At 41.3% G+C, this 26,747-nt stretch overlaps 1 protein-coding gene across 6 annotated transcripts in view; it reads left to right on the top strand.

The window, feature by feature from the left end:
* adgrl3 (adhesion G protein-coupled receptor L3) overlaps positions 1-26,747 on the top strand; it is a 1,193,186-nt gene that overhangs the window by 312,248 nt on the left and 854,191 nt on the right. For all 6 annotated transcript variants that reach the window (XM_031903606.1, XM_031903589.1, XM_031903595.1 and 3 more), the window contains one exon: positions 10,352-10,461. In XM_031903606.1, the coding sequence (XP_031759466.1) occupies positions 10,352-10,461 (110 nt within the window). The remainder of the gene's footprint in view (positions 1-10,351; positions 10,462-26,747) is intronic.

The following is a 26,747-nucleotide window of genomic DNA, read 5'->3' as shown; positions in this document are numbered from 1 at the left end:
AGCGCATGGAATTGCGCACCACCAGAGTTCCAAACCGTTTAATCAAGGAGATCAAGGACACCATCTCCTCTGGCTCTCACACCTTTATTAATGAGGTTTTACATGCTGGAGAGCCAGATTCCCCTTGGAATGCCCCACCTCCAGCCATAAAAATAGCACCTAGGATCCGTCAATCGCCTCAGGCTGCTCCTTCTCCCAACCTGAGCCAGTTGGAGAATTTTACCTTGACACGCTTTTGTGACATGCCAAGAAAACTACTGTACTCTCTCATGCTTCACACTGTACACTTCCTTGCCCTCATCTCCCGCTATGATACCATCTGGAGGCGGGTGCTCAAAGAGGGTGAGAGACCCCAGTGGTGAGCCCTTTATTCCAGCTTGGTGCCCAGACCCACTGGAGACCTGAGTTGGAGAGTGCTCCATGGTGCACTGAGCACAGGAGAGTACTTGGCTCATTTTACAGAATCCCCGGCTGCTTGTACATTCTGTGGCAAAGGGGAGTCCCTGTTTCATATTTACTTTTCATGTGCCAAACTGCAACCTCTTTTAGCTCTTTTGAGGAAACTCCACCTGCAGTTCTGGTTACACTTTTCCCCTCATGTTTTTATTTTTGGACACCCAGTGTCCCGGGACAATCGAGGAAAAGACCTTCTCTCCAATTTTGCTCCTGGCTTTGGCCAAACTAGCCATCTATAAATCCAGGAAGCAGCATTTAGAAGGTGGCAACCCTCTGTCGGCAGAGGTAATGTTTCGGGTGCTGGTGCGTTCCCGCATCAGAGTGGAGTACACCCAGGCGGTGTCTGCTGGTCGGCTAACCGAGTTTGTCGACCAGTGGGCAATAAATGAAGTACTCTGCTCAGTATCCCCAGACTTGGTTTCTGTTCCCACAACCCTCACACTCCATATTTAAGTGGACTTTAATTTGAGTGACAGTTTTAATACATTCAATTAATCATCTCCTTTTTTAAGGATGTGTGATTGACTTGGCGAGCAACTACCCGCCTTCAATTTGAATAATATATTAGCTACTGAAAATTCAACACGTTTACTGCATTTTTAGTGGGATAAAAACACAAAAAAATACATTGACCCCCCAAAACCATATATTTTTGGAAAGTACACATTCGGACGAATTCAAAATTGGTACCCATGTCTTTCTACTCCAAACTACAGAGTCGCAATGCTTTCCCAAAATTGCCAGTTTTGATGAAATACCTAAAAATCACATCAAATCTTCCACTTTCAAGCACCTTATCTCCCACATAACATTAGGTACCAAAAGAACACACCCTAAATATGAAAGCCAAGGGTCCGCTGAACAGTTTGATGCCCATTGTGCATAGGATCACCAATGTATCTGGCATTTAGAGACCCCATAAGTAAGTTAGTGCATAGAAATTGCCCCAGAGGTCTCTTTAGCTACTGAAAATTCAACACGTTTACTGCATTTTCTGTGGGATAAAAACACAAAAAAATACATTGACCCCCCAAAACCATATATTTTTGGAAAGTACACATTCGGACGAATTCAAAATTGGTACCCATGTCTTTCTGCTCCAAACTACAGAGTCGCAGTGCTTTCCCAAAATGGCCAGTTTTGGTGAAATACCTGAAAATCACATTAAATCTTCCACTTTCAGTATCACTTATGATCACTAATGTATCTGGCATTTAGAGACCCCAAAAGGAAGTTAGTGCATACAAAGTGTATACGCTGCAATATAAGCTACCGGCATGTGCATTATGTGCCATAAGACCCCCTAACAGTACCGAGACCCTAGAAAACCATACATTTTCCGAAAGTACACATTCTGACAAAACAAAAATGGGCAATTAAAACTTTCTACAGCAAACTACCAAACTACAAAGCTATGCTAAACAGAACAGTTTTTATGGCATTTCTGAAAATTGTCACAAAGCTTGCATTTTACCTCATTATGTACCCCCACATTTTGTAACATATCAACATGAAACGTACTAAATATGAACGCCAGGGGTCTACTGAACAGTTTGATGCCCTATATGCATATATTGGCCAAACTGGGTGCCGTACAGGGGCACCCAAATAAAAACAGTGCATATGAATTTTCACATAAGACACTCCGGTTCATGCAGTTTTTTCACCCAGTATGTGTATTATGTGGCATAAGACCCCCTAACAGTACAAAGACCCTAGAAAACCATACATTTTCCGAAAGTACACATTCTGAGAAAACAAAAATGGGCAAATACAACTTTCTACTGCAAACTACCAAACTACAAAACTATGCTAAATAGAACGGTTTTTATGGCATTTCTGAAAATTGTCACAAAGCTTGCATGTTGCCCCATTATGTACCCCACGTTTAGTAACATACCAACATAAAACACTCTAAGTATGAACGCCAGGGGTCTACTAAACAGTTTGATGCCCAATATGCATAGATTTACAAAACTATGTGGGATACACAGGATGCCAAATTGAAATACAGCAGACAAAATATCCATGTGCAAAGACAAGTAATAAAAAAACAATGTGAAATGCAATATAATTGATAAAAATAAAAAAAAATCACTAAAATCATTTTTTTTTTTTTGCCTAATAATATCTGCGGTCAGAATAACAGTTTGAGTATTTTGGCTTGGGCAAATAAGTTTTACAGACAAAGTCAAGCGAACAACAACTATACATAACTGAAAATGCAGTAAAATGGCTAAAAATGCAACAAAATACCCAAAAATGCACCAAAATCACAGAAAATGTAGTAGAAACACCAAAATAATACACAAAAGGTATTGCGCAGTGCGGTTAGCGAATACACTATCCGCAATGGCAATAAAAAATTTTTTTCAGGCAAGAATAAAAACGATGCGATAAAAAAAGAACAGTATGTTGTTTTTTTTAAACCAACATAATTATAAGTCAGAGGGCACAGAAGCTTAATTTAATGTATATAAACACTATAACAAGTGTTGTAAAACAGCAATCCAAAAGGCAAAGAGGAACCTGGCTACAGGATTGGGTACGGAGGGTGGTTGTTAATGGTACATTCCCTACTTGGAGTAAGGTTCTCAGTGGGGTCCCTTAGGGTTCTGTACTGGGTTCACTTTTGTTTAACTTGGTCATTAACGACTTAGGGGAGGGAATTATAAGTAATGTAGCAGTTACGTAGTTACATAGGGTTGAAAAAAGACCAGAGTCCATCAAGTTCAACCCTTCCAAGTAAACCCAGCACCAATACTTACCAACCTATACTATCGCATACATAAACTATATATACAACCGTTATTACTAACTGTAGATATTAGTATCACAATAGCCTTGGATACTATGCTTGTTCAAGAACTCATCCAGGCCCCTCTTAAAGGCATTAACAGAATCTGCCATTACAACATCACTAGGAAGCGCATTCCACATCCTCACTGCCCTCACTGTGTAAAACCACCTATGCTGCTTCAAATGGAAACTCTGTTCCTCTAATCTAAAGGGGTGGCCTTTGGTATGTTGATTGTTTTTATGGGAAAAAAGAACACCCCCTAACTGCCTATAATCTCCTCTAATGTATTTGTACTGAGTAATCATGTCCCCTTGCAAGCACCTCTTTTCCACAGAAAACAACCCCATCCTTGACAGTCTAACCTCATAGCTTATATCTTCCATCCCCTTTACCAGTTTAGTTGCAAGTCTCTGCACTCTCTCCAGCTCATTAATATCCTTCTTAAGGACTGGAGACCAAAACTGCACTGCATACTCAAGGTGAGGCCTTACCAGGGACCTATAAAGAGGCAAAATTATATTTTCCCTTGAGTCAATGCCCTTTTATATACAAGACAGCACTTTATTTACTTTAGTAGCAACCGAATGACATTGCCAGCAATTAGACAACTTGTTATCTACAAAAACTCCTAGAACCTTCTTCATTAAGGATACCCCCAACAAACTATCATTTAGTAGATAGCTCACATTTATATAACTTCTACCAAGTGCATAACTTTGCACTTGTCCACATTGAACCTCATTTTCCAGTTTGCTGCACAGTTTTACAATTTTGTCAAATCACTGTGCAAAGTGGCAGCATCCTGTACGGAACTTATAGTTTAGCACAATTTAGTGTCGTCAGCAAAAATAGAAACAGTACTCTCTATGCCCACATCCAGGTCGTTAATAAACAAGGTAAAAAGCAAACAACCAAGGACTGACCCCTGCGTTATTCCACTAACAACATTGGTCCAATTAGAAAATGTTCCATTTACCACCACTCTTCGTAATCTATCCTTCAGCTAGTTCTCTCCAATTACAAATATTATGTTCTAGGCCAATATTCCTCAATTTGATCATTAACCTTCTGTGAGGTACTGTATCAAACGCTTTAGCAAAGTTCAAGTAGATTACATCAACTGCCATTCCAGCATCGAGGTTGGTCAAACTGACCCCCCCGTGATAATATGGTTTCCACCCCTTCATGCTTCCTTTTTTTACTATTCACATAATTACAAAATAATTTTGGATTTTTTTTACTCCTAGCTGCAATATCCATTTCCATCTCTATTTTAGCTTGCCTGATAGCTTTTTTGCATGCTTTATTTGCTTCCTTGCACCTGATGAAAGTTTCTGCTGTCCCAGCTAAATTGAATGCTTTAAAAGCATGTTTTTTCTTACCAACCTCGACTCTAACACTTTTATTCAGCCATAAAGGTTTTGATCTTCAATGCCTCTCCTTGCTTACAAGGGGAATATACTGATTAGTATACTTGCAAAGCAATGTTTTAAAGATGTTCCATTTTCCTTCTGTGTCTAACCCTATGAAAAGCCTTTTCCAGTTGACACATGCAGAGATTCCCTTATACTGGCAAAGTCTGCACGTCTAAAATCGAGCATTTTAGTTAATCCCTTATAGAGCTGTCTCTGCAGCATTATCTCTGTATTGATCACTGTGTCCCAAATGCTCACCCACACAAATGTTAGAGAGGAGTTCATTATTATTAGATATTATCAGGTCCAAAATAGAGTAATTTCTAGTAGGTTCTTGAACCGCCTGAAATAAAAAGTTGTCATTTAGCATATTTACAAACCTACTAGCTTTGTCTGACTTAGCCACCCCATTACTCCAGTCAATGTCCGGATAATTAAAGTCCACCATAATAGCAACTTGACCCAGTTGTGAAGCCTCCTCCATTTGCAACAGTAGCTGGGCCTCATCCCTCACCTATACAGGGTGGTTTATAGCATACACCAATGATCATTTTCTTTGTAACCTTCAGCCCTACTGAAATTTCTACCCAAAGAGATTAAACATTTTTATTGGTAATGTCTTTACTACATGGCTTTAAATCTGACTTTACATAAAGACAAACCACTCCACCCTTTTTAATCTCTCTGTCCCTCCCAAAAAGTGTTACAAAAAGTTTCAAGTTTATTGTCATATACAAATAACAATGAAGCATCATTACTGTAATGAAATTTTTTGACCCGTGTTCCTCCCAACTTTACATAGACAAAAAAAAAAAAATACAAATATTAAATATAATAAAAGTGTACAATAAAGGTACAAGTATTTACAATAAAAAAAAATGCAATGAAATATTTGAAATTGTGCAGTGAGGATTTAAAGTGACTTTGCTTAAAGTGACACTGTGAAGAGTCCATTAGTTATGAGGAGTGTGTGTTGGTTTGTGCAGAATGTCAGCAGTTCAGAAGCCTGATGGCTTGTGGGTAGAAACTGCCTCTGTATCTGCTGGTGCGGGTCTGGATGCTCCTGTACCGCCTGCCTGATGGTAGGAGCGAGAAAAGACTGTTGCTGGGGTGGCTGGAGTCAGAGAGGATCCGCTGCATCTTCCTCCTACAGCGCTGTCTGTAGAGGTCCTGCATGGCCGGCAGTTCAGTTCTGGTGATGCGCTGTGCTGATCTCACCACCCTCTGCAGAGCTTTGCGGTCCAAAGCATTACAGCTGCCATACCAGGTGGTGATACAGCCAGACAGAATACTCTCAATGGTGCATCGATAGAAGTTTGTGAGTATTCTGGAGTCCATGCCGAACCTCCTCAGGCGCCACAGAAAGAAGAGCCGCTGTGTGTAACCATTTAAATTCATGGCCCAGTCGCATTTTTCATCCCACCAGGTCTCCGTGATGCCAATTAAATCATATTTTTTAATACATGCAATAGCCTGCAGCTCCCCTAATTTACCCAACAAGCTTTGCACATTAGTCATCATATCCTCCTCCCTGTCCCATCTACATACTCCAGCTCTTTCACGCTTTATAACTACTTGCAACATATTTGTCCCCCAGTTACTGTCCGTATGCAGAGGCTCACTCATTTTAAATCCTCTGCTCACATCTTCTCACTCTTTTTCCTACTATTGCTGGCTGCAGGGGATGTCTCTCCAAACCTCGGGCCCTGCTCCATACCTACTTATATTCATCCTTGTCCTTCTGCCTCGATGCTTAAAGCCTTTCGTTCCTTACTCAGGTTCCCACTCTTCCTTCTTCCTGCCTTCTGTTTTCCTGTTCCCTTCTTAATGTCCGTTCCTTAACTAACAAAGCTATGTTCATCCATGATCTGTTCTGCTCTAAATTATTTCATCTCCTTGCACTATTTACATGCGCCTTTATTGAGGGAGGAACTGTGTGAAGGTAGGCTGGAGAGAGACCGCCAGCATTAGAAATGGCTGGCAAGTGAGGACCGGCACACAAATGCTCTGCTGGCAGTCCTAGGGCATGCACTGCATGCGCCTGCCTCAGCTGGGTCTGCTGAAGGATCACTGCCTGAGCCCTCTTTTGCACCTCAACCACCACCCCCAAGTCCTGCCCAACAGCCTAGGGCAAGGAGGTGTGGAAAGGGCCAAGGAAGGGGGTCCGACCCTTACTGTGCGCATGCTAAAAAGTGCAAGTAGGTGTCCTATCTGTGTCCCTGTTGTTTCTTTCCAGCTCTAGTGGCCAGAACTCTTCTTCTAATTGCTTTCTGGCCACAAACTTTCTGAATGCATCTCTTCAGGATTCACATTATTCGCTACATGATCTAATGGGAATGAGTACCAAACAACAAGCCCCATTGTTTACAAAATCCAAACCAAAGCAGAATTCTCCTAGCTGAGCGCCGCCACAATAACATCTTGCGGTACCCTCCCCAATAACATCTAGGAATGACTTTTAATATGCATTTACTCTAACATATTTATTGTGCTTTATCCGAGTTACAAACTCGGCTATGCCTGTGTGTTGGCCTACTTAAACATGCACCAGAGAAGCAATTCTAACATCCTTAGTGTAAACAAACAACATTCTTCCTGCACTGGTAACATTCATATTGTAATCAAACACACTTTTCCATTTGCTTAACAAAGTTATAGCTCTTCTATTAAGGGCACTTTAAGGGCAAGTTGTGCGTAAAAGCACATTTGTGTGATACTGATATACATGCCTCCTTCTCCTTCATTGTTGTATGACTGACTAAACTTTTTCAACTCCTTATTATCTGCTTTACAATCTAATGTGCAGAGGAAACAACTATATTCTTTTAAGGGCATCCGTATGTCATAACTATGCAGTTTATCTAAAGTATGCTTTATATGCCAACAACAACTTCTGATATATTGTACCACTGGGCAGCCTCCAATGCACCTCAAAAGACTTAAAGGGCAACTGAATGCTGTACTACTATGTATTTTACTAATGGCTGGCCCTCCAGGGCCTAAGGCAGCAGCCCACCATTGAACACATGCGCAGCTGAGTAAATGCCTCCTCCTTCTGGTATAGTGTATTACTGGGCAGCCTCCAGTGCACCTCTTTCTACTTTTCTTTCCAAAATGCAAGTCAAAACCCTTAAAAGGCAACTGAATGTTGTACTATTATGCACTTTACTAATGGCTGACCCTCCAGGGCCTAAGGCAGCAGCCCAGCACTTACATCATGTATCTATGATTGTTTTTAAACAGGGCACCCAATCTTTACAAAGGTTATTGTCATGCTGGACCAGTCAGGTCCAAAAAAGTCCATAGAAAGGGTTAAGTTTTCAATTTAGAAGTCTGTTTAGAATCCACGTTTGAGGGAAACCCTTCACAGTAGGGGTTAATTCACAAATACCCCCTAAAAGATACTGAAGGCAGACCGTCTGGCAAGGGAGGTGTGAAGAGGCAGACAGGGCAAATGAATCAACAAAGTAACTAAATTATCATACCTGAGCTACAGTGGGGGGTCTGTCTCAGGGCAGATTCTTAGCTAATATTTCTTTAGGCCCATAGAATAAATATCTTTTACTAAAGATAAAAATCATGGCGCCCAGTCATTAGCTTGTAGCTAGAGCTCCCCACAGACTCCAAACACTCCCCTGTTATGATGATCCCTCGCGGGATTATCCAATATTCTGATAAAACCAGAATAATATGCGTTAGGCCTGGTGTGTTTGGTGTCTATGAAAAGAGAATTCCATTTCCCACATAATGCTCATGGTTCCATAATTTAGTTGTTTACCCAAAAGTATTTAAGGATAGCTGGAAAATAAAAATGTCAACAGAACAGCCAGTTACCAAATAGGGACCCGCCCTCACCTTTCTCATTGGATGGGGGGTGTGAACCTTGTGAACTGCATATCAATGGCCCAGACAACTGGGATCATATATACCTTTTGGGGACCGAGCTGCTCGGGAGGTATATGTTGCTATTTCTCCGCCCCCCCTGAAACAGAAATTACATAGGATCATTCTATTGGTGATGTATGTAGGTTTCTGCATTTTTATCCCTTTTTATTTTTTAACTGTTTTGTAACTTGTATGTCCTTTTGTAACACTCACTGTTTTTATATAATATATGCACTGTCCACTTTGGATTATTAAATATAAAATTTAATAAGTTTTTCTTTGTGCTCTAATGAACCTTTATGCCTTAAGAGGAGTGTGTATGTAAATGTGTTTTAACCCCTTATAAGGAGAGTGTGTCTGCTTAACCCTTTGTTTGCTTGCGGGAAAGTTGTGTGTTGTCTGTAGACTAACTTGCATTGTCTGCGAGAGTGCTTAGCTAGGAAGTCTGGGGTGATTTGCCTCTGTGAAGTGTCAGTGTGCAATAGAACCTTTAGACTTGGGTGCTTGTGGCCTTTAAACGCAGTGGTGGCAGTTTGTTAAGTTTAGGCGGGTTGGGGCTGTTTGGGGTTTGATTGCATGAGTTAGCGAAAAACTGTGTAGTTGATGTGTTAACCCTTACAGCCGCCCGCCTGGTCACGTACATCTGTGGTGGCGTTCCTGACAGTTATAAATGTTACATATTGTTTATGTCATGTCTTTTATTTTTCTATCATAATGTTTATAATGTCTCCCTGTAGGGGCGCATCAAGTGTCATGCAACAAGTGCTTGGTGGCAAACAAGCAACCCTTTCTAAGGCTTGGTTCTTAGGGGGTCAAAAGGGGCTGTTACAGGCCGAAAAGAATGTTCAGACCGGGTTTCTGATGACCCCTAGGGCTACGTTAAATAATTAAATTTTTTGTGGTAATGTTCAAAATATATATTTTTTTTTAAAAAACATTACACCTTTGTCATCAATATATCTTGTTGAATGTTTAATGTATGTGTCATCAATACATCTCATTGGATGTTGGAAGTATTCACTTAATATTTTAAGTCAGTAAGGTGTCTTTGATTGAAGGGAACATGGGCAGTCAGATTTCACACATTGCATCATCTTTCTTTGTGGAAATGTGTTTAACTTCTCCTTGAAATTGTGTGTGTGAAAAATGTGCTTAGTTTTCCCTTGAAATGTGTGTTTGAAAAATATACTTACTTTCCCCTTGAAAGTAAAGTGTGTGAAATAGAAAACAATGATGGGTGTAACTTCCCCTTGTGTTTAGCAAACCTCTTTTAATTTCCCTTTGAAAGCGTGTAGCAAACCACTCTTAGGTTTAACTTCCACTTGAGCAAACCGAAAAAAAATATTTGTTAAACTTCCCCTTGAAAGTATGTAACAAACCAACAAAAATCGTTAACTTCCCATTGAAAGTAAGTAAACATTAAATAAACCCAATAGGGTTGTTTATCTCCAGCATAACTTGAGATCAAGTACAAGGTACTGTCTTACAGAGAAAAAAGGAAATAATTATGAGTGCTTTGAGTGCTGGTAGTTTTTTCAAGTACATTTTCAAATGTTTTTTAAATAAACATTTTTTTTATTTATGTATAATCTTATGATGGACATCCTATTAAAAATAGAAGGAAAGGTAAAATAACTGGGGGTGCCAAAATGTTAGGCACCCCCAATTTTAAAGCAAAAAAAAAAAAAAAAAAGTAGTTTTTAATATACATTGCATGTGTGTATATATTAATTGTGCAGTTGCTTGTGTTTTGCTTGTGTTAACATTCCACTGAACAAGCATTTTTTTATTTCAGATGCAATAACCGTACACAGTGTGCCGTTGTAGCTGGTCCTGATGTGTTTCCTGATCCATGTCCTGGGACATATAAATATCTTGAAGTTCAGTATGAATGTGTTCCTTACAGTATGTATACATTTTAATGAATGTTGATAATTCATTTATTATACACTAAAAAGTCTGAAATGTTTTGTAAATTGTGATGCATGAGTAAATCAACACAGTTGAAATGATTCCGTATCATTAGATTTAGCTGCCTCCAGGCTTTTAAATTTGGGTAATCACAAGTGGATTGGAGCTTAGAATCTAAACTCCCTATCACATTCACACACTTGGGCATCTGTCTACTCAAGTTTCTAAAAATTGTCTAAAAGTCATAACCCATTAACACTAAATTTTCTTGAGCCACAGTAAATGGTGCTTGTATGCTGAAGTGTGATGCAACAAATTGTGGCATTATTTACACAAACATAGCAATTTATGTCAGATTATTTCTTGTTGTTGAGTTACAAGTTTTTGGTGCTTATTTAGACTACATAATATACTATAAATCTTTTGATTACTGCAAATGATTACTAATGAATAGCTAATATGAAATTGTATTTATTAGCAGTTTATGAATGAATTGTTAAGCAAATTATGGCAATTTCTGGTGTTTTTTTCCCCATCATATTGCAACACTCAGGGTGGTTGGATGGTGATAGAAATTGTCAAAAAGAAATTCTTCAACATCAGTTCCAGTGTTAGTCTTTAGTAAATTTTGAAAAACAGCTTATGTTGTGTGGATGCAATAATATATATGTGCACAAGCAAATCTGCAATGACAGCAGTGTTGGCAGCTTAGTAAACCAGCCCTATCATCACCATATATTGCACTTTAGTAAACAGACTCCTTGGTTTGTGTCAATTTAGTTTTTTTTTTTTGAAGTGTGGAAGGTAACTTGAGTCCCCACAAGAAACCCATGCAAAAACATACAAATGCCACACAATTTCATAAATCACTGTCTACAACATATGCACCTCTTTGCAGTGTATTTTATTTATTGTCCATTTTGTCCAATGTACTCATTTATTGTCCATTTCAGATTACTGACTACAGAATGAAACCAGAATTATTAAATTTCTGTGGTATGCCAGACTACTATACACTACTATGTACTACTATATTTTGAAATGTTTAAGTTCTTAAACTACACCTTTAAAAGATTCCTTTTCGAGAAAAATATCTAATATGATCAGAGATATTGTTGCTAAAAACTTTAGACCCAACTAGAAAATATTGGATATTCATTCTCCTTAATAAAAAGTCTGTAACTTTCTTATTAAATATTTTGCCATCTTTTAATGGTGCAAAAATCACATTGAAATCTGATCTGTGTGCACGTTCACATGTTGACGCTGTGCCTTTCAGTGCACTTCAAAGAGGGAGCAGATGGTAGCACATCTGCTTTTCTCCACTTGCTTGGAAAAAATTGGTGGAGAAAAGCTGATGAACAGCCCTGTTTTCCAACATTCCAATATGCAAAAGTTTTACCAACAAATTTTGCATGTAAAAAATAAGTTTCCTGATTTTTTTTTTTCATTCTAGAAAACTGGTTAGGATATCAAACCATAACTTATGAATGGGCCTGTAATGGGCACTCCAGACAGTTTTTGCTAGATGATTATTTGGCACACATGATCCAATACTACAATATGCTTAAATATCAAAATACATATGTTCAAATATTTAAAAATCCACAAATAAAATCCATAGAAATATGAATCCCAAAAAGAACAGAATTAAATTCATGTCATGGCCATGAAAAATGTATTTTTAAAATTTAAAACAATACTCTGTGTGAGCTTTCACTGCATGTTAGCAACTGGGACCACACTACAGTATTCACTGCAGGGGAATAAAGTAGTTAGTTAGGGGAATAAAGTAGTTAGCTAGTAGTTAACACAATTAGCCTTTACAAATATTCTGTGTGTGAGCTTCCACTGCATGTTAGAAACTGTGATCACACTACAGGGGAGCAAAGCTGGTAGTCCATGCAATTAACCTGCCTCCATATTGTATTTCCTATTTCAGATTTTGAGAGGATTGTTTTCAAGTCATATATCCACCTCAGTTCTTATATTAACAATAGTAAACAATTACTATTACTTGCAAAATTATCAAAATGCCATGTCAATGATGTGTTACTAACACTTGAGTTCCTAGGCTCCTCATTGTTTTTCCCACATATAGCTTAGACCACACTACATAGAGTTATCCATTACTTTGCCAATTAATTAGACTATTCACTGAATATACATTTTGGGTAACTGGATATAAACTACCACTGACATATATGGTATACTTTTGACACACTTAGCAAATGCCATTTGTAATATTAAGTGGCCATGATGAATTTTAGTGTTTACAAAAAAGGAACATTGTTTCATACAACTCCATGTAATCATTATATTATATTAATTATAATTAATGAATTATAATATTCTGTTTTATGAGTCACACACAATGTGCATGATTCAATTCATAAACAGAAGAAGAACAAGGGGACAGCAAGAGCTAGTATAGAGGAAAGTAGATATCACACTAAAGGGCCCTGTGAATATACCTGCTTAAAGACCCGATTATGACTAAAACATATTAAAAAGAAATACTGCGAAAGGGAAAATAAGCATATACAGTTTAATCTTTCATAAAGGCTATGGCAATTGCTGAAATTTACCAACAATTCGTGGGCATATGTGGTTTATGGTCATATGTGGTTTATGGAAACTGTTTTCAATGGTACATGTTAACACAGTCTAAGAACAAGATAGACACAGATAGAGGCAACAGTTCATTTAGGCTCCAAGGTGAAATGGAATCTAGTTTATATATCCACCATGTTACAAGTTTCAGTAGTTTCTATCCTTGCGCCCCTTAATATGGGAACATAGTCTTTAAGAAACTGGGGTAGCTGGTGTTATACTATTAATAATTGTTTGCCAATAGGTAAGTCAGCTTTTTCAAAATCAAGGGTTGGCTATTTCAAGTATTGGTGATGGTTATTTATCCTCTCCCTGTGCATATAGATGATTTGCTGACACAGATAAAACACACAGGCACCTGGCTAAAGTAACAACATAGGAACTAGTACATCTGTACTCAATCATCCTACCAGCGTAGGGATGATTGAAAAAATGTCCTCTATGACATATCTCTGCACATTAAGCAATTTAAACATTCGTAACATTGAGATTTTGTTGCAGTATTGAGCCAACTGTGTGGGCCTTGGGACCATTAAGAGATCTCTCAGATTATTAGCTCTTCTGTAACCCATTAAGAGTTTGTTTGTTTGTTTTGAAGAAAAGTAAAGATTAGTGATTAGCGAATCTGTCCTGTTCAGCTTTGCCAAAAAATTTGCGAAACTTTTTTTGTGCCTGTTTCACCAAAAAATCCAATGGCGAAATGTGGAAATTTGCTGCGAATTCATGCCTGGTGAAAAATTTCAGTCATCGCTCATCTAACCTACTCTGATCAGAGAAGGGACCTGACTAATGAACCTTCTGTTTCTTATAAAACAATTCCCTAAATCCCTAACTGGGTCCTAAATCTGCACTAGTTACAGTAAGGGCCTATTGGAACTGGAACCTAAGGGTCCTAAAGTGCAAGGAGAGTAAAATCCTTCCCTGACTGACACACTCACCAGTAGAGAGTAATCATGTCCCCTTGCAAGTGCCTTTTTTCCCAGAGAAAACAACCCCAATCTTGACAGACTAAACTCATAGTTTAAATCAGGGGCGGGCAAACTACGGCCTGCTGGCCTTTTTAATCCGGCCCCCTTAAAACAATTACGGGCCATGATTGGTTGCACCTCGTGCGTGCGCGTGATGTCAGCACGCACAGGGCGAAACTATACAAAAGGATGCAGCGGGGAGCCGGGGTCAGAAACAGCCGGAGGATGGAGGGAGCTGCAGGGAACGAGCCGCAGGGTGCTGGGGTGGGGAGATGGAGGATGCTGGTGGGAGGATGCTGGGAAAGATGCTGGGGGGAGCAGGGGAATGGAGCTGGAGAATGCTGGGGGTGGAGCTGGAGGATGCTGGGAGGGAGCTGGATGATGCTGGGGAATGGAGCTGGAGGATGCTGGGGAATGAAGCTGGAGGATGCGGGGGGGTGGAGTGGTAGGATGCTGGGGGTGGAGCTGGAGGATGCTGGGGGGGAGCTAGAGGATGTTGGGGAGAATGCTGGGGAGTGGCGCTGGAGGATGCTGGGGGGGAGCTGAGAGGCCCCTTGATTACTGATAGCAGCCCTGGGTGTGACGCTGGCCCGGACTGGCCTGGCCTGGCCTGTAAGTCATTGTGGCCCCTGAGCCAAAAAGTTTGCCCACCCCTGGTTTAAATTTTCCATCCCTGTTGCCTGTTTCTGTACTCTCTCCAGCTCATTAATATCCTTCTTAAGGACTGGAGCCCAAAACTGCACTGCATACTCAAGAGACCTTTCAATCTCTCTCAATGCCCTTTTTATGCAAGAGAGCAGTTTATTTGCTTTAGTAGCCAATAAATGACACTGGGTTTTTGCCAGTATTCGATTTTTCGAATATTGTTTCTCAAAAAAAAAAATTCTGAAAATTTCCCTGAAAATGTTGAGTTCAAAAATAACTCCCATGATTTGTGGTTTATTAATGTTTAACTTTTTTTCTCAAAAAAAAAAAAAAATCGGCAGGTTTGATATGTTGAATACCATTGAATCCTATAGAGATTTAGAGGAGACGTTCGGATGGGATTCCATCATTGCTTTCTATTTCACCCAGTTTTAAGTGAAACTTAAACACATTATTGTCTTCCAAGAATGAGTGCCAGTGCTCCTAAAATGGCTGCCAGAGCAATTTCTGTTTGGGAAAAATTAAGAGGATTCATGGAAACGAACGTACTTTTAAACTCAAAATTTTCAAATTTTAACAATACTTTAAACTCGAAAAATTTGGGATTTTTGAATGTAAACTTGAAATTTTCATATAAATGATTTCAGCATTAATGTGACATTTTATAAATACAACAACAATGACTGAGTTTAATTCGAATATATACAATGACAAGTTTATACGACTTTCAAGGCCAGAAAAAAAAATTAGTTTTAGTAAATGTGCCCCTTAGTGTATAACTCAGTGTATAACTCATGTTTGTTATTTATACTAAAGTGCATAACTTTGCACTTGTCAACATTGAACCTCATTTTCTATTTTGCTGCCCAGTTTTCCAATTTTGTCAAATCAGTCTGCAAAGTGGCAGCATCCTGCATGGAAGTTATAGTTTTGCACAATTTAGTATCATCAGTCAAAGATGCACTTCATAATTAGTACTATCAGAACCAGTCTACAGGCTTCTAGAACTCTATTGGGTTTGGACTTGGGACCAGCACCTGTGGGTCATTTATTATGTCATGTTTTATTAAGCTGGTTGGTAAGTCATTTAGTGTAACTCACCCACTTTCCCAATTACTTTATGCAAATAATTTGCAGTCTACAGTGGGCACTAATACCAGTACTTTCAGGGTTAAAGGTGTGGATGTTAGCCAACCTATTGTTTCTTTTACTCCATGTAACTGAAGGCATCCCAAGTATGCCAAACCAGGGGATTGCACCCCCCAATGTGCTCTTGCCGTGCCCCCTTAAACCCAACATCCTCCCTTGAGGATGGGGAGGAACACCTGGCGGCCAGGGGAGCACCGACAGGGATCATGTCTGGGCCACTGGGGCCCACCAGTTTTTTTCCGGTGCCCTGGCAGCCCAGTCCGACCTTGCAGCTACTTGCCACGCTACAAATATAGATAATGCTGTTTGTTTACTGATTATTGTCTCTACGTGTGTTTTAGCAGAGGCAGTTCCAACTTTCTGCACAGCCATAAAATTAGCCATAACATTTATCAGCGCAAAGTCTGGCTGTAGCACCCTGGGAAATGAAGAAAATGGCTAGCCCCATGTGAAACTTCAAAATTTATTAGCTGAGTTACCCAGAATAGTCCCTCTAGTAGCTGGGAAATAACTTAAGGCCATGATATGCAACAGACAGTTTTAATAAGTAAATGAAAAAAATGACGAACAGAATAAATACTGTATATACTTGAGTATAAGCCAAGTTTTTCAGCACGAAAAATGTGCTTAAAAACTCATGGTCGGCTTATACTCGAGTGAATACAGTAGAGGTTACCATGAATACAGGCTGCGCTGACATTCGGCGTGCATGCAGCACCCCTCCCCCAAGTGCGCGCGCATACGTGACCGCCCAAGCACACGCAGGGGGGGGAAAGGTGGAAGCGTGCCGCGTTCCCGCCAAATGTCAGTGCAGCCTGTATTCACAGTAACCTCTACGTTTCTACATGAAGAAAAGAACCTCACACACAGGGGAGGAGAGGTGGAGGGGTGCGGCGTGTGTGCCAAATGTCAGCGCAGCCTGTATTCACGGTAATCTCTACGTTTCTAAATGAAGGGTGTACCTTAGAAATGAGGTTCTTTTCTCTGTTTGCCTATGTGAAGTGTGGTGCCTCCTGCAGTCGGAACATCTAGCTGTCTGCCTATTGCAGTTGTTGCCAGTGCTCTCTCCTTTCCTGCATATTCATATGTTTGGCTAATTTAAATGATTAAAATGTATATTGAATTATTGCATATGTGTGACTGGTTTGCTATAGACAGACTGAGCAGTTCTACATCAGTATGTTAGCAATTTGGTACGGGTGAAACCCTGGCCAATTCTATTAGCAAGAACTTCCCTCTGCCCATGTAAAATACTGCATTCTGAAGTGCCTCTGTCATGCAGGACAAGCACGGGGGGGGAAAAAAGTGTTAAGAAGTTCACTGAATTCCAGGCTGGCTCTTACACCTGTGCTGCTGCAGGCAACTGCAGATAACTTGATCCAGCCTGATACTGAAGTTATGGGAACCTGCAGCAATTTCCAGAAATGACAAATGGAGCCGCTGGCTGTGTTTTCTCCAGACGCTGTCAAAATGCTGCAATAACTGTATCTCAACCAAGTTATCATAACTGAGTTACTGAGTTATGCATCAGCTGGAAAACTCAAGCTTTAGCTCTATTACATTTTATTGATACATACTCAGCAAGTAAATAAAAGTAAATTTTATGTATAATTTCCCAGAACTTACTGCAACATTACCACAGTGGCAATTCCATTTATAACAATCCAGGAACTCATAGCCACAGTAGCTGCTGCATTTCCCACCCTTATCCCACCTATACTCGAGTCAATACGTTTTTACAGTTTTCTTAGGTAAAATTAGGTACCTCGGCTTATATTCGGATCAGCTTATACTCGAGTATATACAGTAAATAAGAAAGTCCAAAATACAGGCCTGCAATAAGGCTAGCAGTAGGCTAAGCAGAGTCCAGTAAACAAGAGTCAGGACTGAAGACAGGCAAAGTCAGGAGACAGGTCGGAGGCCAAAACCAGGGAATCCAACAGCAGACAGGAACCTGATGGGGACAGGAGAACAGGGGAAAGGCAGGGATCCAAGAACCAGGTAGGGAATCAGGCAGGAGTCTCAGGAGTTCAACAAACAGGCTGGATCAGGCTCAGGAGCTATGACAATTGAGCAAGGAGTGCGAGCAAGCTTATAAAGGCCCTTACCAAATTAGCGGCACATGTACTTAACAAGGTGGGAGGAGGCAAGAGGGAAGCATTAAGACATACAAAATACAAATCAGCATAGTTGACCAAGAACAGCACAGTGGATAAGTGCAGGCACTGTTCAACTCACTGATGAGAGTTCAATTCCAAATGACACCTAAAACTCTATTAATGAATGTGTTTTGAAAAAGAAAACAATGATTTCCTATGACAGTATGCTTTTGGATAGTGCTTGGTAAACCAGTACATATGGGTGTCTTCTAGAGCAGTGCTGTACAACTTCTGTGGTACCGGGGGCCTACATGGTGGAGGGCCGATAATGGAAGCCAGTTCTGGCCACTCCCCTTTTTAAACCACACCCACTTGAAATCACACCCATGTTATCACATGACCTTGTGAGGCCCAAAAATTGGGTAATAACGCAAGAACACCAACTAAATTCTGTTCTTCAGTAATCAGATAAGATTTAATTTTACATTGATGGGGAAACAATGTACAAATGAAATATTGTACATAAAACTTCCAAGTTGCTTAAATTCTATCATGCCTTTTTATACCCTTCAGTGGGGAATTTCCAGAAGCCCCCACTGTCCCCATATCTTGTCCAATCAGAGTCCAATATTCTTCTGTTATCTGTCCATCATTCGCAAAGCTTCTCCTGACGTTTGACCATCCGTGATAGCAGAAGTTTCTGGACTTTTCCAAAACAACATGTGACATCTGGGGGGGCCCTTTAATAGCGTGGGGTGACGATATATGATTCAGCATGTTGCAGTTAATCATTCCTTATCTGTAAACAACTTACATAAAATGATCAAAACAACTTATATTAAATGTCTAAACATTTGCTGCAATTTCTTGCTAGTTCCAGGCCTTAAATATACTAGTAGGCCTAAAGCCTATATACCTATGGTTAAACCTGTCCTCACAACCTTACCCATATTAATGGTGGTAGTACAGCAAAAACCTGCCATACTCTGCCTGCCCTATGCTGCCTGTGTGTGCCATACTCTGCCTGTCCTATGCTGCCTGTGTGTGCCATACTCTGTCTGCCCTACCCTGCCTGTGTGTGCCATACTCTGCCTGCCCTATGCTGCCTGTGTGTGCCATACTCTGCCTGCCCTACCATACCTGTGTGTGCCATACTCTGCCTGCCCTATGCTGCCTGTGAGTATGGCACACACAGGCAGCATACAGTATTACAATGCTGGAACTGCTCCGACAGTCTGCACAATAACTATAGATTAAAAAACTTTTTAATTGAAGTACCACCTCAATATATGTTTTTTATAGTGTGCAGGGTTTATTTGTGTGTTTATACTGCTCCTACAGTCTGTCTGAGGTGTGAACAGGCGAACAATGTGGGGCTTACAGTCTAAGCATGAGGTGTGAACAATTCAGAGGGTGAACAATGTAGGGATTAAAAGGTTTGAACAATACAGGGGGTTTACAGTCTGAATCTGAGGTGTGAACCATGCAGGGGGCCACTTAATCTCAGTACTGATACCATTTAAAGCTTGCACAAAGGTAAGCAGTCACAGCAGCCAGATAGGTGGGGGGGGCCACACAGAGGGGGGTCGGCCCACGGGCCACCAGTTGGACAGCACTGTTCTAGAGGACTTTACCAGTGGCCCAGTACATCAAAAGTAATGTCTAAAGTGGGTGGAGGTATCAGTGTGCTCTAAAAATGTGACAAAGGAGCAAACTGACACTTTGACTCAAAATACCTTACAATAGGGTTGATTCACTAAAGGTCAATATTTTGAGCGCTATTTATAGCATGCGGTAAAAATTTTATTGCTTCTTACTTTTTTGCGACTTAACACACAATTCACTATAAAGGATACTTGCGTTAATTAAGACGCAATGTTGCTTGCATTATTTAAGTCGCCATGAGAATTTTTCTTGCGTTATTTTTCACGCGTGTGTTAATTCCTGCTGGGCGAGATATATTTTGCTGCTTGCTATATTAGCGCACAATTTAACGCACGTAACCACTACGTTCATGAAACTACTTTTCTGCAAATGAGCATTTCCCTGAAAACTGGAGGATGCATCACTCTAGGGCCACATACTTGAAAAAATGCCACTGCAAAGTCCATGTTGTGTTGCCAAAAGCTAGCAAACCACAATTTTCTATAAGTACCGCCTGCCCCAAGTAGGTGTTAATTTTCGCATAGACTTATGGGATATTTAGTGCGTCTAACGCTTCTTATGTGTTTGTGAATCATGCGTAAGTATTATTTCTATGGGAGAATTAATGCAATGCATTAAAATTAACGCCTTGCAATCATGCGTTATTTAGTGCATGCGATATGCGTCTTAACGCACGCGAATCGCACGTTTTTTCACGTCAATTTTAAAGCAAAAAGCATGCGATACCGCTTATCGACCTTTAGTGAATCAACCGTAATGTCTTTTAACCTCAGTATATGTACACCTAGTCAGAAAAAGTGCGTCCTTTGTTTTTTCACAACCCAGGTGTCTTCACTTTGGACTTTAGCAACCAGATAACTGCTGAAATTTCAAACTGGAGAGTTGCTGAACAAAAAGCAAAATAATTAAAAAACCACCAGTAATAAAAACAACGACCAATTGTAAATTGTCTCAGAATATCGCTATCTACATCACACTTAGGGGCACAGAAAAAGTTGATTTTTTTGCTTCTAGATATTTTCAAGATTTACGAATGGGTTTTTGCCAGTAATTGATTTTTCTGATATTGTTTCTCGAAAACATTGTGTTTTTTTCTAAATGTATAAATGTTTTTTCTACTGTATAAACTGAAAAAAAGAACTGTTTTAGCACATTTGCCTTTTCTGTATCAGGTGTAACCATATTGGTACCATAATTCAATGGGGCCACACTCTCAACCTGTATTTTATTTTTATGGGGCCGAAAAAATGAGTGTTATTTATAGCATACGTTTAAAATATTATCACTTCTTATATTATAAGAATTAACGATCGATTCACTAAAAGGACACTTGTCTGAATTAAGAAGCGATGTTATTGTTGTTATTTATCTGGCGATGACAGATTTTTCAGCGATAGTTTAAAGCATGCAATATATTTATGCGATATTTCGTAGTATGCAATATTAGCGCACGATATTACGCACGTAACTGTTACACAACGCATACCACATGACCTCCAGTTCCGCTGTGAGTCGCGAGATGGAGGATGCGCAAAGTGCACCTGCGCAATTACCACCTGGGGAGCTTCCAAAAAAAACCATTGTGAGGCAAGCGATGGAGCGGAGGCATAGCAGTGATATTGAAGACAGCAGTGGCGGTACTAAAAAGCTGAAAAAAATGAAGGATCACCAAGGTAGGCTTGGGGTATGATAGAGCTGAGAGGAGATTGAGGCATGAGGGCTCACAGGTGCCAAAACAACACAGTGCAAAACAGCAGCAGAGGCCACAGTCCACAAAACTAACAACTGCAAGCAGAAAGGACAGAGTCAGACTGGGCCGCCGGGACACCGGGAAAAATCCCGGTGGGCCCCGGCGGCACAGACCCTACCATTGCCTGCGCTCCCCCTGCCCGGACCGCTCTTCCCCTGACACGTTACATTTTGCGCGCTCGGGGGAGGACGTCGGGTTGGGGGCCCTGTGAGGGGGGTCAGGGGGGCCCCTGTGGGGGTGGGGGACAGGGAGGCAATTAGGGGACGCGGCTGGCAGGGGCACCTGCAGGGCCCATGGGTCAGGAGCCCCGGTGGGCCTTTCACCCCCCAGTCCGACCCTGAGAAAGGAACCAAGCAACTTCTATATCAGAGAGTTAGGCCAAACAACCAAAGAGAAATCTGAAATTTTCTGAATTTGAAAATGAGGCTCTTATTGAGAAATTAGTGCCATTTGTATGACCGAATCAATGGAAAATATGCCGCTAAATCTGTTACTGCTGTGAAAAATACTGGAAGGACATAGCTGACCATGTCAACAGTGTTGGTGTCTGTCTAAGAAGCATGCAGCATTGCAAAAAAGATACCAAGACAAAACTTGCTGATGAATCCAAATATAGGTACACATCTTACCTTTTTTTGCTTTTTTTTTTGTTGCTTTCTTTACTTTTATGTTATGTATGTATGTATGTATGTAGGTACGTACATACGCACGCCTATCGGCGTTACTTATGTACCAAAGGCTGTTGAGTACAACAACAAATTAAGACAGTAAATGGGGAGGTGATTAACATAATATTTGTCAAAATTGTTAATGCCCTGTACTCTCCGTTATGAAGTAGGATCATTCAGAAGCATTGTTTAGTACAGAATATAAGGGAAAGCGATGGGATTGCTTATTGTAGCCAACACAATAAAAGCATTTGTAGGGAACTGGTAAATTATGCCTTTTCCCACTCTGTGGTCCCCTAGTTCTCTAGACAGCTATAAGGGTCCTTAATGTAATGGGAAGTAAGTCCCTTGTTCCTGGGTCATAGCATGACCCCTTGTGCATTTCCACACTTTGGCCATAAGGTGTCACTGTGGGTATAAAAGGCTGAGCAGCCATGAGGCCAAAAGCCATTTTGTGGAGCTCTCTCCACAAGAGGAGAGCTCTACTCTGAATAGGTAGCTTTAGAAAGAATAGGCAGTTCCTGTTATAGATCACACTAGGTGTGATAGACAGGCAGGGCTATTTAGTGAGCCGCATTTGCTCCAACCAGGATTGTAGAGGCATTATAAGCCGGGTGTAATACTGCCCAGAGTAGGGTAACAGTGTACAGACCTAGGGTTAGATAGTGATCACCCAGGTTCCACTGGAAGCATATACCTGAAAGCTGGGAGTTAACCCCTTGTGCCCTACAGCTAAAGGGTCAGTGTGACATATTCTTGTAAGTACTGCCTATGCTGTGAAATGCTACTGCCTGCCTATTCTGTAATTACTCCTAAGTGGCTGTGTAAATAAACAGTTCATGGTTTCAATGTTAAGAACCACTGGCGCCCATTTATTGAGGAATACAACACATATCCACCTGGCCTCCATACCAAGCGAGGGCTCACCCCTGAAGGATACAGTCTCATCCTGGGTAAAATACGGTGTAGCTTGTGGTAATTAAAGGGCTAATTCACTATAAGCTTACATTTGGCGCGGCCAAAGTGGGGCCTGTACCAGGTGTTGTGTTGTGAGAAAGACGCTGGCAGGAAACTTCTGTGGTTCTTAGTTTCCGCACGCCACGTCTACTAATAATTAAGGTACAATGGAGGCAGAGCAGAAAAACCCTGAGATAGGAAGTGAAATGGATGACATGACCATGATAGAGCACCGTGAAGTATATGAATGGGCAGTGTATGAGAAAATAAATCCACGGCAAGCATTTGCTGTGGACCGAGTACACAGGGACAAACCCTTGGACCTTGTCGATAAAAATGTGGAAAGTTATGACAAGTTGTCCGGCTCTTATCGGCTTGCTGACAAGACATCACGAAAAAAGGGGTGTTTAACATTATTATATAGGGCTCCGAGGGATGTGTTTGATAACACAGGGCCCTATACTATTTTCCCAGAGGGTGCCTTTCCTGATGGCTGCCCGGTTGTATACTCCAAGCGATGCAGGTCTGAGACAGAGAAGGGTGGTGTGAAAGTGGAAGCACCGACACCCATGGCAGTATCAGAGGGTGTGGAGCGTATGAAAATAAGAGAGTCTGGCCCTCTCACAAACTATAGTCCTCAGACCGTTGTGGTAGCAAAGACTAAATACCCAAAGCTGAAGGTTTTCTCAGGGATGGCCCCTGTCCCCGAGGGAGAGCAGGAGTTTGAGGAATGGCAACAAGCTGCTATCCAAATGATAGAAGAATGCCCCTGCTCAGAGAGGGAGAAAAAGATTAGGCTAACTGAAAATCTGCTTCCCCCTGCTAGCCGAGTGGTAAAGATGTTTTGCAAAGCCCACCCTGACGCTTCAGTTAGAGACTGTTTAAGGGCGCTAGAGGATGTATATGGTACCTGTGACAATCCTCACACCTGGCTTCATATGTTCCAAAGTTTGAAGCAGAGAGAGGGAGAGGATATTTCAGCCTTTATTAAAAGATTGGAAGATGCCTTGTGGAAGTTGGTATCTAAGAATATAATTACTATTGCTGAGGTAAATGAAAAAAGGAGAAATCAGCTCATGTATGGGATGTTAGGAGGACATCCGGTGGCCACTGAACTGCGTATAATGTATCGCCATGGGTCACCCCCTGCCTTAAGTGAGCTTATGAGTAAGGTGAAGGAACAGGAGGCTGAACTCAGATACCTCTCCCATTCAGCCAAAGCTGAGGAAGGCTCTACCTCCTCTCCCAGGAAGTCAATAAAAGGAGAATCTATGGGACAGCTGGGAAAGGAAGAGGGCTTCTCCCCCAAGTCTCCCAAGTATAAAGTGCATAATTATGTTGGCCCCTCAGCACGATCAGAGTGTTACTGTTGTGGACAGACCGGGCATCGGGTTCATCAGTGCCCTCTTCCAGCTAATCAGCCAGATATTCATAGTAATGTGGGACAGCTCCCCAAGAAAAGGAGGAGACTTGTAAAGATTTCCTGGCCCAGGAGTCTACCTGGTATAGGGCGTAGGTGCATCTTTAGCCTCCTAGTAAATGGTGTTCCAGCCACTGCTTTATTTGACACTGGCTCTCAATTGACTATTATATACCGGCCCTTCTATCAGCAGTACCTCAGCCATGTCCCTTTACAGCCTGTGGGTCTTGTGCCTGTTTATGGAGTGGGAGAAAATCCTGTCTACATGGACGGATGTTTGGAAGTGCAGTTGCATATCCCTGGCCTGGTGGGAGACAGTGAGCCCCCACTTAAAGTTATTGCTTATGTGAGCCCTCTCACCGCCGGCAAGAATTCAGCTCCTGTGATTGTTGGCTCCAATGTGAAAGCAGTGGAAGAAGCCTTCATTAAATTTCTCCAGCCAAGAGAAGGGACTCCTTTGACTGCATTGCCGATAACTCCGGAGCTGCAGGAAATATGTCAGACATTTGCCCCTGAATCGCCGGGAGGCTGTGTAGGGAATCCTTGGCGCCCGGTGGAGATTCCACCAGGGGGAGAGCAAAGTCTTCAAGTTTATGTGGAAATTGTGCCAGCGACCAGTGGTAGCTTCTTCCTGCTAGAGACTGATCCTCAGGAAGCTATCCGACAAGGCTGGGAGGTAATTCCAGAACGAAAGGACTACCGTTATAAATGCCCCCGGACTAATGTGGTAACGGTGAGGAATATCACCTCCCATTCAGTGGTAATTCCTGCATGGCACACTGTAGACCACTGTTATCCTGTGGAGTGTCTAGACTCTTTCCCTGCTCAGTTGGGGAAACCTGATACTCAATTAAAGTTTAACCTGAAGGACTCTGATGACTCCCCAGAACACCAGCAAATGTTGGAAAAGAAATTGGCTAAATACAGTGATGTATTTTCAGTTGACGACATGGATGTGGGGTGTGCCAAACATGCTGAGCACAATATTCGGTTGAAAGATCACACTCCATTTAGGGAGCGGTCTCGGCGCATACCCCCAAGAGACCTTGATGATGTGCGGGACTACTTAAAGAAAATGAAGGAACAAAACATTATCGTGGAGTCAAGAAGTCCCTATGCCTCCCCCATAGTCATTGTCCGGAAGAAAAACGGCAGTGTTAGGCTATGTGTGGATTACAGAACCCTGAACAGACACACCATCCCTGACCAGTACACCTTGCCCCGTATCGATGAGGCTCTTGATGCCCTTCATGGTAGTGCTTGGTTTTCGGTAATGGACCTGCGGTCTGGGTACTATCAAATACCTATGAGTGTGGAGGATCAAGAAAAGACTGCTTTTATCTGCCCTTTGGGATTCTATCAGTTCACCTGCATGCCCCAGGGCATAAGTGGGGCACCGGCAACATTTCAGCGCCTTATGGAAAAAGTGCTGGGTGATTTAACGCCAAGGCAATGTATAGTGTAACAGTGTACAGACCTAGGGTTAGATAGTGATCACCCAGGTTCCACTGGAAGCATATACCTGAAAGCTGGGAGTTAACCCCTTGTGCCCTACAGCTAAAGGGTCAGTGTGACATATTCTTGTAAGTACTGCCTATGCTGTGAAATGCTACTGCCTGCCTATTCTGTAATTACTCCTAAGTGGCTGTGTAAATAAACAGTTCATGGTTTCAATGTTAAGAACCACTGGCACCCATTTATTGAGGAATACAACACATATCCACCTGGCCTCCATACCAAGCGAGGGCTCACCCCTGAAGGATACAGTCTCATCCTGGGTAAAATACGGTGTAGCTTGTGGTAATTAAAGGGCTAATTCACTATAAGCTTACACATTCATATTTTATTTAGCTCTGGAACTGGAGGAGGTCCTTCCAAAAAGGTTTTCTTCTGTGCGTATGAGGAATTGCTCATGCCTCTTATCCATGGAGACTGCGTGACTGGTGACACTGGTGTATTTGATTCGGACAGAAATGTTAGCAAAGGTAGGTCTAATGACATTAATACAAGTGTATTTTCTCTTGCAGAGAAGCTCATTATTAATGGTATACAATGTTTTGTAAAACAGATTCATCCTTACCACTTGTCAGAAGCAAAGGCAGACAATCCTCACTTTCTACCATTCCAGGTAATATTGTTTACTAAGTTTTGAGGACATGTAGTTTGTGTGAGGCTTGTGCAATGGAATGAGAGTGAATCGTGTCCGTGTATAATGCAGGTGTTTAAATTACAGAAGTGCAGTGTATTGGTAATAAGACAGGTGTGTTATTGGAGAAGTGTGTCTTACTGGGTTAGGTGCAGTCAGTTCATCTTGTACTTTTGTGCAGTCAATCTTTCAAACTTTTT

The sequence above is a fragment of the Xenopus tropicalis genome, chromosome 1, assembly GCF_000004195.4.
Source record: "Xenopus tropicalis strain Nigerian chromosome 1, UCB_Xtro_10.0, whole genome shotgun sequence".
Lineage (NCBI taxonomy): Eukaryota > Metazoa > Chordata > Amphibia > Anura > Pipidae > Xenopus > Xenopus tropicalis.
Note: the sequence above shows the minus strand (reverse complement) of the source record. Positions and strands in the feature narration are given on the sequence as shown.